The sequence below is a fragment of the Pseudorca crassidens genome, chromosome 12 (genome assembly GCF_039906515.1).
Source record: "Pseudorca crassidens isolate mPseCra1 chromosome 12, mPseCra1.hap1, whole genome shotgun sequence".
Classification (NCBI taxonomy): domain Eukaryota; kingdom Metazoa; phylum Chordata; class Mammalia; order Artiodactyla; family Delphinidae; genus Pseudorca; species Pseudorca crassidens.
In genome coordinates this window covers 83,551,390-83,564,641 of record NC_090307.1, presented here as the reverse complement: position 1 = coordinate 83,564,641, position 13,252 = coordinate 83,551,390, and the positions used below count along the sequence as shown (strand labels likewise).

General features: G+C 44.2%; 1 protein-coding gene across 1 annotated transcript; it reads right to left on the bottom strand.

Moving 5' to 3' along the window:
* Nucleotides 1-325: 325 nt before the first annotated feature.
* Nucleotides 326-13,074, bottom strand: GPN3 (GPN-loop GTPase 3). Its single transcript, XM_067700879.1, has 8 exons — nucleotides 12,917-13,074; nucleotides 9,975-10,083; nucleotides 4,833-5,000; nucleotides 3,010-3,134; nucleotides 2,305-2,420; nucleotides 2,059-2,155; nucleotides 1,400-1,528; nucleotides 326-951 (listed from the first exon to the last, which is right to left on the bottom strand). Exons 1-8 carry the CDS (start codon nucleotides 12,962-12,964, stop codon nucleotides 889-891), a joined length of 855 nt encoding a protein of 284 aa, XP_067556980.1. The 5' UTR covers nucleotides 12,965-13,074; the 3' UTR covers nucleotides 326-888.
* Nucleotides 13,075-13,252: the final 178 nt, after the last annotated feature.

The window sequence follows — 13,252 nt, the reverse complement described above, 5'->3', positions numbered from 1 at the left end:
GAGAAGTATCTGTTGACTGACTAGCCATTCCCCAGGGCCTATCACAAATGAACTTATAAATACTGAAAATAATTCAATGTGTCAAGAAGTTAAAAAGAAAAAATTATCTTTTGCATTTTTGTGTGCATTTGTTATTCAAGTAAAGTACACATTTTTAAGTGCTCAGAGACTACAAATCACACTTAAAAAAAAAAAGGCACTGCCTACATTTGGACACTTGGGGAAATTTACTCATTCAAAACTGTGGGAAAAAACCAAAAAACAAATTGCCCTGGCTGAATATTTCAAATTCTGACTGGAAAACAAGAGTGTAATAAAAAGTTAGTACTATTTTCCTGTTTCTTTTATTTATATACATATATATCTTAAAACACAGTTACTTTTCATTTTTAAATTACACAAATAATACATTTTCAATGTAGGAAAACTGGGAGATACAGGTAAGCAATGGTCTATCTATATTCTTCCAGATTTTTTTTTCTTTGGACACATATATGCATATTTTGTTACAATAATTCCTGTCCCTCCAAAAAAACTTCAAAAATAACAAAAATCAAACAGTAAAACTAAAAGTAGACTGGTCTTAACTGTATCACAGGTGCTAATTTATAGTATATACACAAATCTATCTACATTCATTTCAATTTCGACTTAAAATCTAAATTATGCTGTTCCAATAATACTAAAAGATGCCACTTTAAACAGCAGCAGTTTCAGAATAACTAAGAACTTGATTCAGGCATGTTCCTGATTGCTGATAAAGAGTCAAGTATTATTTTTTTTCATTAAAGTAAGTAGCTTTCTAGTATTCCATCTTTCGAAGAGAAGAAGGTTCTGCCAGTTCAGCCACAAGCTCCTCACACATTTGGTTACTTTTTAACAAACTCTTCATTCATTCTGGTGTTCTTGAAAATATTCGTCAAACACGGAAGATGACTCATCTTCATGTTCCTGACACAAAGGAAACACAAGATAGAAAATACATCCACTTCCCCTCAGTTAGACCTAGTATATGCTTACATGTTTTTCAGGTAATGCTCTATAAGGAGCTAACGCCCAGCATCAGCTCCAGGTGTTGCTCACAGTGATTGTTAATAACAAAAGGAATGACTGACAGAATGTTTCCAGACATGTGGTAAATTAAAGGGCTTATATCTCATTTAGAAGTAAACTCTTCCTCGAGTTTATACTCATGCCAATTCTCAGCTAATGTGCTGTGACAGGGCCTCACTGACATACGTGAGGGCAGCCCGAGCCCAGTTGCATTTCACCTCCTCTTTCCATGTATGCCCAAGCTCTGAGGACAAAGAGCTTAACTCCATGGGATTATGCAGGAGGCCAGTGAGTGCTGGTAAACGTTTTTACCAAAAGGCAATAAACACCCCAAACCAGAAAGTACCTTCGGTTCTTTAAATTCCAAGTCTTCTCCATACTGAATGGCAAAATCAATATGCTGTAATACGATGTTCATGCTTTCTTCATCTGACTGATCGTAAGGCAAAAATCGAACCATGCTGTAGTCGTCAATCTACAAGTTGGGGATTTCAGAAAGGGTCATTCTGAAGTACAAAATACTTAATTTTCAAATTATATTTGAGTTTTATAACCATTTACACTTCTGGTTAAAACCATTTGTGTGTGTGTGTACGTGTGTGTGTTGTAGGGAGGAAGGACAGACAGAGACAGAACAACAGCAAATCAATACTGATTTTTCTGGCTTATGACCAACTAGAATACTTGCTAACTTGTTACTGAACCAGACACTGTTTCATAGGCATTTACCTGAACTCAACCACCACTGGAAATTCCAAAAGGCAAAGACAGTCTGAGCTCCCAAAACAGCTTGGAATAATAGACACATCAGTTAACTTACTGGCTACTGCCAATAATTGCTTCTAAATTAAACTGCTGACCAGCCAGCCCACAGACTCCCACCCTCCTCCTTTGGCAAGGCAATAGGGTTGGACCATGTTTTCCAAAATGGTGGCCACTGAATGGATGCCAATACACACCTGACCAGGTCATTAAAAATAAAATCCAACAATTTTGAAAGCTTACCAGTCCACATATAGCGTTAGTCAATTTTTTGAATTTTTTGCTTCTTAAGTCGCTTGTAGGGTCATCTAATAAAGAATACATGTCTGGATCTAGAAACCTTTAAAAGTGAGAAAGAAGACTGATGAATAAAAGGAAGAATAAATCAGGAAACTAGATTTATAGACTGACAGAACCTCACATCGAAATAAAGCTTAGAAGGTTCATCTCTGCAGCTGACATATGATGATATGGAAGAAGCAAACTCACTTCTCAATTTCCTTTTTAGCTTTCTTACTCAGCAGATCCATTTTCGTCATGACGTTAACCTGAGGAATTTCTAGAGAGATCATAGCACTCAGGGCTGATAAGATGCCAGAAATAAACTGAAGGAGGAAACAGAAAAGGGAAGATGAATCAACTGGTGCCAAAAAAGTTCCCTGGTCTCCACATAAAAGAGAGGCTCCTGCTTCTCTCTGAACAAAACTGGCCTAAGTAAAAGAAAGGCTAAAGTAAAGTAAAAGAAGACAGTCCACTAATCAGATTCTTGACCGCTGGTTTCCAAGGGTGAGGATAAGGAGGGAAAATGTATATTTAATCCATGGTGATCACAAATCTCAATTTAGATGACACCTTTAATCTTTTCCATCAAATATTCCTTAGGGGCTACTAATGGGAAATAATGTTTGTTTTAGATAGTTCATAAACTAGATAAAACATCATCAGAAAAACAGACTTATATGAAGATACACATCTGCCTAATTTTTCTTGGTAAGTAGTTCCCCCAAATCTATACAGTATCACAATTTATCATTTGAGTTAAGAATACATTATTATAATAATTTAATATTACGGGATATTAAATAATTCTAGAGTATAGTTTGTGAAACATCCAGAAATCCTGCAACAATTAAAGGAGACTGCCATCTGCTTGTACCCATGACTGAAAAATCGACAACAGATTTATCCTCGAACCTTGAACGACTCCACCATGAACTGAGAATCAACAAGAAAAACTCCACAGACTCGAAACTCCCACTGTTCTAGTTGCTGGACCAGCTGTTTCATCACGGGCAGGTGAGTGTACAATTCAATCTGACCTACATGAAGAACATTATGAGACTATTACAATCAGGATATATGTTAAATTACCAAATTACAGGAAAACAATTTCCTATAAGACAGCTGAGGAAAAAAAAAAACGAAGTCAACCTCTGGTGGTAACATATTCAATTTTCAAGGGGTCTTACAGGCTCTTGAAGCAATCACAATACCACGAGAATCCCAAGGAAACTATGCAGTTTTACGTAGAAAGTGAGGTTCTTCACACTTCCATTTCTGCTGATCAAAAGTGAATGCTACAAAGGTGTGTTAGGTTTGGGAATCTTCATCAAGCTGTACACTTATGACCTCTGCAGTTTTCTGTGGGTGTGTGTATGTTCAGTTAAAAACAAAGGGGAGGGACTTCCCTGGTGGCGCAGTGGTTAAGAATCTGCCTGCCAGTGGAGGGGACACAGGTTCGAGCCCTGGTCCGGGAAGATCCCACATGCCGCGGAGCAACTAAACCCGTGCACCACAACAACTGAGCCTGCGCTCTAGAGCCCACGTGCCACAACTACTGAAGCCCGCACGCCTAGAGCCTGTGCTCCGCAACGAGAAGCCACCACAATGAGAAGCCTGCACATGACAAGGAAGAGCAGCCTCCGCTCGCCGCAACTACAGAAAGCCCGCGTGCAGCAACGAAGACCCAACGCAGCTAAAAATAAATAAATAAATAAGTAAATTTATTTTTAAAAAAAGGGGAAAAAATGTGAGAGCCACAAACGATCAAAACTAGGTTAGGCTTAAGTCTTAAATTCATAATTTGGCTTGAGAAGTCGTGTGATCATCTGTCCCCTACCAGTCTCACCTCAGGACACTTCCCTTTGTTTACTGTGCTCCAGCCACAAGGGCCTTTTTGGTGCCTCAAACACAGCTCATTCCTTCCTGCCGCAAGGCCTTCAGCATGCTGTGCCCTCTGCCTGCAGCACAGTCTCCCTCACCTCACCCTAAGGTCTGGCTTACATGCTACTTGATGAGAAGCCTCCCCAACCTCCCTGCTGTGTGATGGTCTGTGCTACTCCTGTGGAGTGCCTGTCAGAAATATATTAAATAATCATTTGGGTGATTATTTATTTATTTGTTTGTTTATTTATTTATTTATGGCTGCACTGGGTCGTCGCTGCTGTGCACGGGCTTTCTCTAGTTGCGGCGAGCGGGGGCTACTCTTTGTTGTGGTGTGTGGACTTCTCATTGCAGTGGCTTCTCTTGTTGCAGAGCACGGGCTATAGGCACGCGGGCTCAGTAGTTGTGGCACGTGGGCTCAGTAGTTGTGGCTCGCAAGTTCTAGAGCACAGGCTTAGTAGTTGTGGCACATGGGCTTAGCTGCTCTGCGGCATGTGGGAGGGATCTTCCCGGACCAGGGATTGAACCCATGTACCCTGCATTGGCAGGCAGATTCTTAACCACTGTGCCACCAGGGAAGTCCATTTGGGTGATTTTTGTTTATACTGCCTAGCACTACCACTTGCCTGTGGACTCCATGAGGGCAGAGACCATGGGTACCTTGCTTTCTAGGTATTTCCAGCGTACAAAATAAGCACTCAGTAAACTCAATGAATTAATATAAGCCAATAAGTAAGCGAGTTGTACCTTACCGCAGCAGGGTTTAGAGCTACGAATGCTCACTCCACTTTCTCCACTGAGGACAGAATGAGCACGACTTCAGGGAAAATGATACATTCAGATAGCTGACTTACCTGGACAGTCAAAAAGGATGTAGTCATCCTCTACATGGCCGAGACAGTCCTCTAGCCAATCGAAATTATTGGCAAAGTATTCCATGCAAAATACCAATCCTCCATTGGGACCGAACTGCAGAGTATTGTCCTCCATCACGTCATCCACCTCAATCAATTCCCGGATGTCTGAAACCACAGACAGGGACCACAATACAAGAGCATTATCCTCACTGGTGATAATTAACAATTATATAAAAACTCACATGCATGAAATTACTTCTGTACATGGTTATTCACTGTAGCAGTGTCCATAGTAACAAATTAAATACATTTTTGTACAGCCAGACAATGAAATCCTATCCAACCATAAAAAGGAGAAGCTCTTGGGCTTCCCTGGTAGCACAGTGGTTGAGAGTCCGCCTGCCGATGCAGGGGACACGGGTTTGTGCCCCGGTGCGGAAGGATCCCACATGCCGCGGAGCGGCTAGGCCCGTGAGCCATGGCCGCTGAGCCTGTGCGTCGGGAGCCTGTGCTCTGCAACGGGAGAGGCCACAGCGGTGAGAGGCCCGCGTACCGCAAAAAAAATAAAATAAAGGAGAAGCTCTTTAAGAACTGAGGTGATATAATCTTCCAGGTATACTATTCACTGAAAATTGCAAGGTGCAGAACTCTGTGTTAGAATGCCGTCATTTGTGTTAAAAAAAAAAAAAAAGACAAAAATTTACTATATATACAAATATACATATTTTATTTTACATGCATAGACTTTGGAAAGATATCCCAGAAACTAGCAACACTGGCTGCCTCAAGGGAGGGTAGCCACCTGCCAGGACACAGAGCTGGGAGGAAGACGGTTTCCTGCATACTTTTACTCTTCTGTACCTTTTGCAATTTGAACAATGTGAATATACACCACCTATTCTTAAGCAAGTAAAACAAAACCATACCAAGAAAACCAATTACCGTTTCTTAATATCATCACCCTAGGGAAGCTACTTAACCTCCCTGTGCCTCACTTTCCTTATGTATAAGAGTGGGGACAAATCATATATCCTGGGGTAGAAGGATGAGGACTACATGAGATAATGTAGCTAAATCACCTATAGCAGGAGCTTAAACATTCTGGTATACATATGGTTCTCTTCTATTACAAAGTATTGGAAATCAGTACTCTTGTGTTCAAACCTACAATCTCAGTTCACTCACAGCCACATTTATATGGAGAATGTCTTCCTATGCACTTTCCCAGGGATAAACATCTGCTCAAAGTTAGGGCCTTCTAAAAGGATGACTCAAGGACATTAGTCAGTAAGGCACTTGTACCAGAAAGTGATGTGAACTAGAGGTGGGGGGATTTTTGTTGGCTGCCATGTGCATCCCGAAGCAGAGAAGCTGGTCTGTAAGACAGACAAAAAGAGACAGAAAGCCAGCCTAGATTCCTGTTAGTTTTTATGTTTTGGGTTCTAGTCTCTCATAAAGCCTTGCTTGCTCTTGGGTTTTGTGAGGAGTCCCCCAGTTCCTTCTAAAAAATCCTCCTTTTATATAGGCTAGCTTGAGTGCTCTCTGTTGGAAGCAACCAAATGATCCCAAAGCAATGAAATGCTTTTTCTCAAGGAAGATGACTGTTTCATACCTCTTCCTCTCTTTTCAACCTGCCTCCCTCACCCTACCCACACCCACTTCTAGCCACCCTCAGCTGATGACCACACATGACATTCACAGAAACCAGAAGTCAACAAAAGAGAATTTCCCACATTCCCACCACCAATATTACATGGTGCCTTCCACCTTGGCTTCCTTCCGGCTACAATGGAAGAACTCCCCAACTCTTGGCAAAGGCAAAACCCTCCACCTGTTTGGGAGCCCCTCCCCTTTCTCACTCTCGCAGTCAACCTTACAGTCATTGCCCCTCTCTGGTATCTTCAGTTTCTTTCTTTTTATTGGATCATTCTCTTCAGCATACAACTCTGTTCCAGTTACCATCTTCAACCTTAAAACCTCCCTTGACCCTCACATACCCCACCAGTTATAGTCCCACTTCTCTGCTTCTTTCACAGCAAAACTTCCTCAGCAAGTCATCTCTGCTCAGCATCTACACGGCATCACCTCAGTTCACTCTTCAAACCACTGCAACCTGGCCTCCATCCCTACCATCCCACTGAAATCACCAAAGTCGCCAACACTTCCACATTCCCAAATCTCACAGTCACTCCTCTGTCTTCTTGTACAACTTCCCAGCTGCATCTGACATAACCAGGCACCAGCTCTTTAGTGAAACAGTCTCTTCTCCTGGCTTTTTTTAAATAGATTTACTTATTTATTTTTGGCTGTGTTGGGTCTTCGTTGCTTGCGTGCAGGCTTTCTCTACTTGTGGTGAGCGGAGGCTACTCTTCATTGCGGTGCGCAGGCTTCTCATTGCAGTGGCTTCTCTTGTTGCGGAGCACGGGCTCTAGAGTGCAGGCTCAGTAGTTGTGGTGCACAAGCTCAGTTGCTTCACAGCATGTGGGATCTTCCTGGACCAGGGTTTGAACCCGTGTCCCCTGCACTGGCAGGTGGATTCTTAACCACTGCGCCACCAGGGAAGTCCCCTCCTGGCTTCTTTGATGCTACATTTTCCTGACTTTTTTCCTACCTCACTGACCCCACCTCCTCTACCAGACTCCTGAAGATGAGACAACTTCAAGGCTTGTGGGCTTCAGTAGTTGCAGCACGCGGGCTCAGTAGTTGTGGCTCACGGGCTCTAGAGCGCAGGCTCAGTAGTTGTGGCGCAGGGGCTTAGTTGTTCCACAGTATGTGGGATCTTCCCGGACCACGGCTTGAACCCGTGTCCCCTGCGTTGGCAGGCGGATTCCCAACCACTGCGCCACCAGGGAAGTCCCCGAATGCCTTCTTGGTATAACCTCTTAGATAGCTATCAGACATCTCAAACTTAGCAAGTGCAAAGAGAACTGCCTCAAACTTAAACCGATTTGTCTTCCTCCTCAGTAAACAATATCATGCACTCAACAGCTCAAGTCAGAAACCTAAGAGTGACCCCTGATCTCTCCCTTTCCTACACCCTTCTAGTTCAATCTCCCACAAAATGCTGCTAATTCTACTTGCAAAATATATACCATATCTGCCTGCTCCTTTGTATCTCCACCATGATCACCCTAGTCCAAGCCACCTAGACAACTGTAATAGCCTCACTGCTGGTCCCTGCTTCGACTCTTGACCCTCTAGAGTCCATTTTTCATCTGAGAGCCAGTTATTTTTAAAAACATAAATCAGGGGGCTTCCCTGGTGGCGCAGTTGTTGGGAGTCCGCCTGCCGATGCAGGGGACGCGGGTTCGTGCCCCGGTCCGGGGGGATCCCACGTGCCGCAGAGCGGCTGGGCCCGTAAGCCATGGCCGCTGGGCCTGCACGTCCGGAGCCTGTGCTCCGCGGCGGGAGAGGTCACAACAGTGAGAGACCCGCGTACCGCCAAAAAAAAAAAAAAAAAAAAAAAAAAGATTAAAAACATAAATCAGGGACTTCCCTGGTGGCACAGTGGTTAAGACTTCATGCTCCCAATGCAGGGGGCCCGGATTTGATCCCTGGTCTGGGAACTAGATCCCACATGCATGCTGTAAGTGAGAGTTAGCATGCCACAACTAAGGAGCCCTCAAGCCGCAACTAAGGAACCCATGTGCCACAACCAAGAAGCCAGCGAGCCGCAACTAAGGAGCTCACAAGCCGCAACTAAGGAGCCCTCTTGCCGTAACTAAGGAGCCCACCTGCCGCAACTAAGACTCGCCACAACCAAATAAATAAATAAATGTTAAAAAAACAAATAACCCCTCACCAAAAAAATAACAAAAGAAAACCGTAAATCAGATGTCAATCCTCTCCCCCTGCTGGAAACCCTCTAATGACATTCCACTGTTGAAAGGTGCTGTAAATTGAGGATTTTTTTTTTTGAGGGGGGTGGCTGTGCCGCACACAGCTTGCGGGATCTTAGTTCCCCGACCAGGGATTGAACCCATGCCCCCTGCAATGGAAGCGTGGAGTCCTACCTACTGGACTGCCAGCGAAGTCCCTTATAAATTGAGTATTTGTGTCCCTCTAAAACTCATATGTTGAAAACCTAACGCCCAGGATGATGATACTAGTAGGTGGGGCTTTGGGGAGGTGAATGGGATTAGTGCTTTTATAAAAGAGGTCCCTCTCCCCCTTCCATCATGTGAGGACACAGTGAGAAGTCAGCAGTCTACAACTGGGAAGAGGGCCTTCGCCAGAATCTGACCATGCTGGCAGCACCCTAATATTGGACTTCCGGCCTCCTGAACTGTGAGAAATCCATTTCTGTTGTTTATAAGCCACCCAGTCTGGTATTTTGTTACAGCGGCCCAAACAGACTAAACAGGGTAAAAAACAGGAAAAAATCCATACTTCTCATGTCCTACTAGCTCCTACCCATCTCTTTCCTTCACTCCTTATGCCCCAGCTTATCAGCATCTTCGCTTTTTCTGGAACACACCAAGCCCTTTCCCATCTCTCCCTTATATAGTGACCTTGATATTCTTCCAACTTGGTGAGCACATTACCATCTTCAGGTCTAGGCCCAAAGAGCTCCTTCTCAGAGACGTCATCCCTAAAGCAACCTCTCCCAGTTATTCCTTCTCATCAGCCTAAAGCAGTCCTTACCACAATCTGTAACATGTTTATCATTTTGCTTATCTCCCTTGCTAAAAGGTCCACAAAGGTAGGGATAGTATCTGTCTTGTCCTCTGCTATAACCCTGGTGCCTGGCATAAAGTAGGTGTTCAACAGACAATTGAATGAATAAATTAAGAGACTTAAAAGACAAAACAAAACATTTAGGTTGTTCACTTATAGTATGATCAGCAGTAAAACAGGTTTACCAAACATGATCAAACATGAAAGAAACAAAAGGGAAGGGTGTTGAGGGAGGAGTCTACTCATTTTTAATTCTTACTTCAGAGACTAAGAAAGGATACTGTCACATACATCAACATGAGCTGATGTCACCAAATGACATTCAGCCTCATGTTGTTCACCACAAAACCAGGGGACCAGACTGTATTAATTTTCAGCTTCTGTGTTGAGCAGCCAGTGCTCACTGCCTCCCTACTCCCCTATTTTTCCTGAAGGAGGGGCAAGGCTCTGCTCAGGACTTACCAGCCATCACGGAGTAGTTGAAATGTTCTGCTGCAGGATCTAGGTTCACAACTTGGACAGACCGATTGAGGGCTTCACAGTGCTGGACAATGGTGGCACAATAGGTGCTCTGTAATGTCACAAAGCATGAGGGGTTACAGCAACAAGCAGTGCAGTGCTTACCCTCTACACCTCCAGAAGGACTCTCCACACCCCTTGAGCCGTGTCTACTAAGGCCAAAACTATTCCTTCATTGACCAAGAAGCTGACTGAAAAGAGGGAAAAGGCACTGGGCTGGGAGTCAGGACACCTGACTGGGCTGCAGATCCAGACCTGGCTCGGACTCATGGGTAACTCTGGGGAGGGTGCTTTTCCAATCTGTCCCTCAATTTTCTTGTCTCTAACTGGAATGGCCTCCATGATCACCAAGGCTCCTTACTGCTCTAACATGCAACAAGTGGAATTTAAAGGGAAGATTTCTGATTACACATTGCAGCACCTGACACAAGGTGTCTCCACTAGGATTGGTACAGTCCAAACAAAGCTTTAGGTGGGGTGCTCAGGGACGATGTCTCTGAGAAGGGAATATCTGAGCTGAGAGACAGCAGTGTGCTTGCCAAGCCAGGGGAGTAACATTCCAAGATGAGAGAATATCAGGCCAGTAAATAGCCTGGAAGTGCACTATCAGTTTACAACTTTGGGTTTAGAAAATTTTTTATCCCTCATGTACTACGTTAAAATCTCTAGGCTACTTGTCTGTCTCTCCCACCCTCTATTTAAAGGCAGGGATGTGGGAACTTTCCTGGTGGTCCAGTGGCTAAGACTCCATACTCCCAATGCAGGGGGTCTGGGTTCAATCCCTGTTGAGGGAACTAGATCCCACATGTAGCAACTAAGAGCCTGCATGCTGCAACTAAAGATCCCACTCGCCTCAACAAAGATCCCACGTGCTGCAACTAAGACCCGGCACAGCCAAATAAACAAATAAATACTTTTTTAAAAAATAAAAGATAAAAAAATAAAGGTGGGAATGTGTTGGGAATTCCCTGGCTGTCCAGTGGTTAGGATTTGGCACCTTCACTGCCAAGGCCCAGGTTTGATCCCTGGTCAGGGAACTAAGATCCAGCAAATCACACAGCAAGGCCATAAAGTAAGTAAATAAATAAAGGCAGGGATGTGTCTTATTCAGTTGTATACGCCCAGGGACTATAACAATACCTGGTACATAATAAATGCTTGATAATTATTTCTAATTGACTCATATGTTTGAATAAACTCCACAAGTGCACAGGACTTTGTGAGTGTGTTTTAGTCACTACACAATCCCCAGGGCCCAGAACAATGCTTGGCACAAAGAACATGCCCAGTGAGTATTTCTGGTAGCAGGCATCAAAAAGTTTATAGAAAGATACTTATCTAACACAATCTGTCTGAAAATTAATCTAGAATATAGAAATAATCTCTATCATGCTTTTATCTTTCTCCTCAGTGACTTTACACACACTGTTCTCTCTGCCTAGGAGGTCCTCTCTATACATCACACTGTATTTTAAGTAGACTACTGGCTTCGGGTAAGCAAGGGCCATATCATAGTCGCATGTGTATCTCCTGCACCCAGAATAGGCCAAGCATCAGAGCAACGTGTTTGTCAATTTAAAAACTGAAGCCAGGGCTTCCCCGGTGGCGCAGTGGTTAAGAATCTGCCTGCCAGTGGAGGGGACACAGGTTCGAGCCCTGGTCCGCGAAGATCCCACATGCCGCAGAGCAACTAACCCCGTGTGCCACAACTACTAAGCCTGCGCTCTAGAGCCCGCGAGCTACAACTGCTGAAGCCCGTGTGCCTAGAGCCCGTGCTCCGCAACAAGAGAAGCCACCGCAATGAGAAGCCCGCGCACCACAACAAAGAGTAGCCCCTGCTTGCCACAACTAGAGAAAGCCTGCACACAGCAGCGAAGACCCAACACAGACAAAAATAAATAAAATAAATTTATAAAAAAAAACCAAAAAACAAAAAACTGAAGCCACACAACACCTCCACAGACTCCAGTGTTTCCCACACTCCTGTTACTTGATCAATATCGTCACAATTTCTACCATATTTGAGTGCCCCTAATAGGATTCCCTTAATAGTTGTTTACAAGAAAAAACTGTATCTCTAACCAGAAAACCAGTTATAATTTCCATAACGTGAAGGTAATCATAAAATTATATGCAACTTTAACAAAATTCTTTCAGTTCTAGCTGAATATAGTTGCCTGTCAAAACCTCTGAGTCTAAAATCTGCTCTCCAAAAAGACTTGAGAATTAAAGAAGTGTTGAAGATACGCTAGCGCCAAACTGATGATTTCACCTCAATGCAAACTGAAAGAAAACTGAAAAGGGAGCAACTTTCTCAATACACGATTCAATGCTCATTAATGTCAGGCCCATGTACCTCCTAAAGTCTCCTCAAATTCCATAAGTCCACGTCTCAATCTCTGAGAAGCAGTGATTAACGAGACCCCACTTTAACCTCCTGGGTTAAAGACTGGGGACAAATTCTGGAGTTAGACAAAACTGGATTCAAATTCCAGCCATCATTTACTAGGTGTGTCACCCTGAGCAAAAACTTAACCTTTCTGTGTCTCATTTTCCTTACCGGCAAAATGGGAGTAACAGGACTTAACTCACAGGATTTTTAAGGAAGTAAGTTGTTTTTCCTTAACAGGAAAGGATCTGGGGCTTAAGTACGCTATAACTTGGGGCAGTATCTGGGGCTTAAGCACGCAATAAATATTAGCAACTATCATCAATCTCCTTTCAAAACAACAACAAAAGAACACTGAAGCCCAGACTGCAGAAGCGAGCTGCCCAGGGTCTCAAGGTCCCCAATACACACAACCGCCAGCTCCTCCCTCAGGACCTGAACCTCCCAGCCTCCCACAAACTTCGACATTTCTCTCCTTCTTCCGCCAAAGCCTCACCTTCCCGCTGCCTGCGGGGCCCATGACCAGCTGCGCATACCGAGGCATGCTTGCTCCCGCGGTTCCTGACACCTCCCGCCGCCGAGACCCAGAGCGCCACCACGACGCTCCCTTCAGCCTTCGCGCGACGCCCACTGAGTTCCCGGAACACGACTACAAACCAATCGCAGTCCAAATTCCTTTTGCGTCTTCAGTTCTGCCGCGCCTCTGACTACGGGGTGTCCGGAAGGCCAAATCCCATGTGAAACGCGTTTTGCGAAAAGCCCGAGGAGGGTTTGCGCGTGCGCAGAAGTAGTTGGCTGAAAAAGAAGGTTGGGATTCTGGCGAGGTCTGGTT

What these genes read in the sequence shown, in the direction of transcription:
- GPN3 (XM_067700879.1), bottom strand. Translation starts at nt 12,964, where the DNA reads ATGCCTCGGTATGCGCAGCTGGTCATGGGCCCCGCAGGCAGCGGGAAG. An exon ending in CAACTACTCCGTGATGGCTG is followed by an intron (nt 5,001 to 9,974) that starts GTAAGTCCTGAG and finishes CTGTGGTTTCAG; the next exon opens with ACATCCGGGAATTGATTGAG. An exon ending in TCATGGTGGAGTCGTTCAAG is followed by an intron (nt 2,421 to 3,009) that starts GTTCGAGGATAA and finishes TTCCTCCTTCAG; the next exon opens with TTTATTTCTGGCATCTTATC.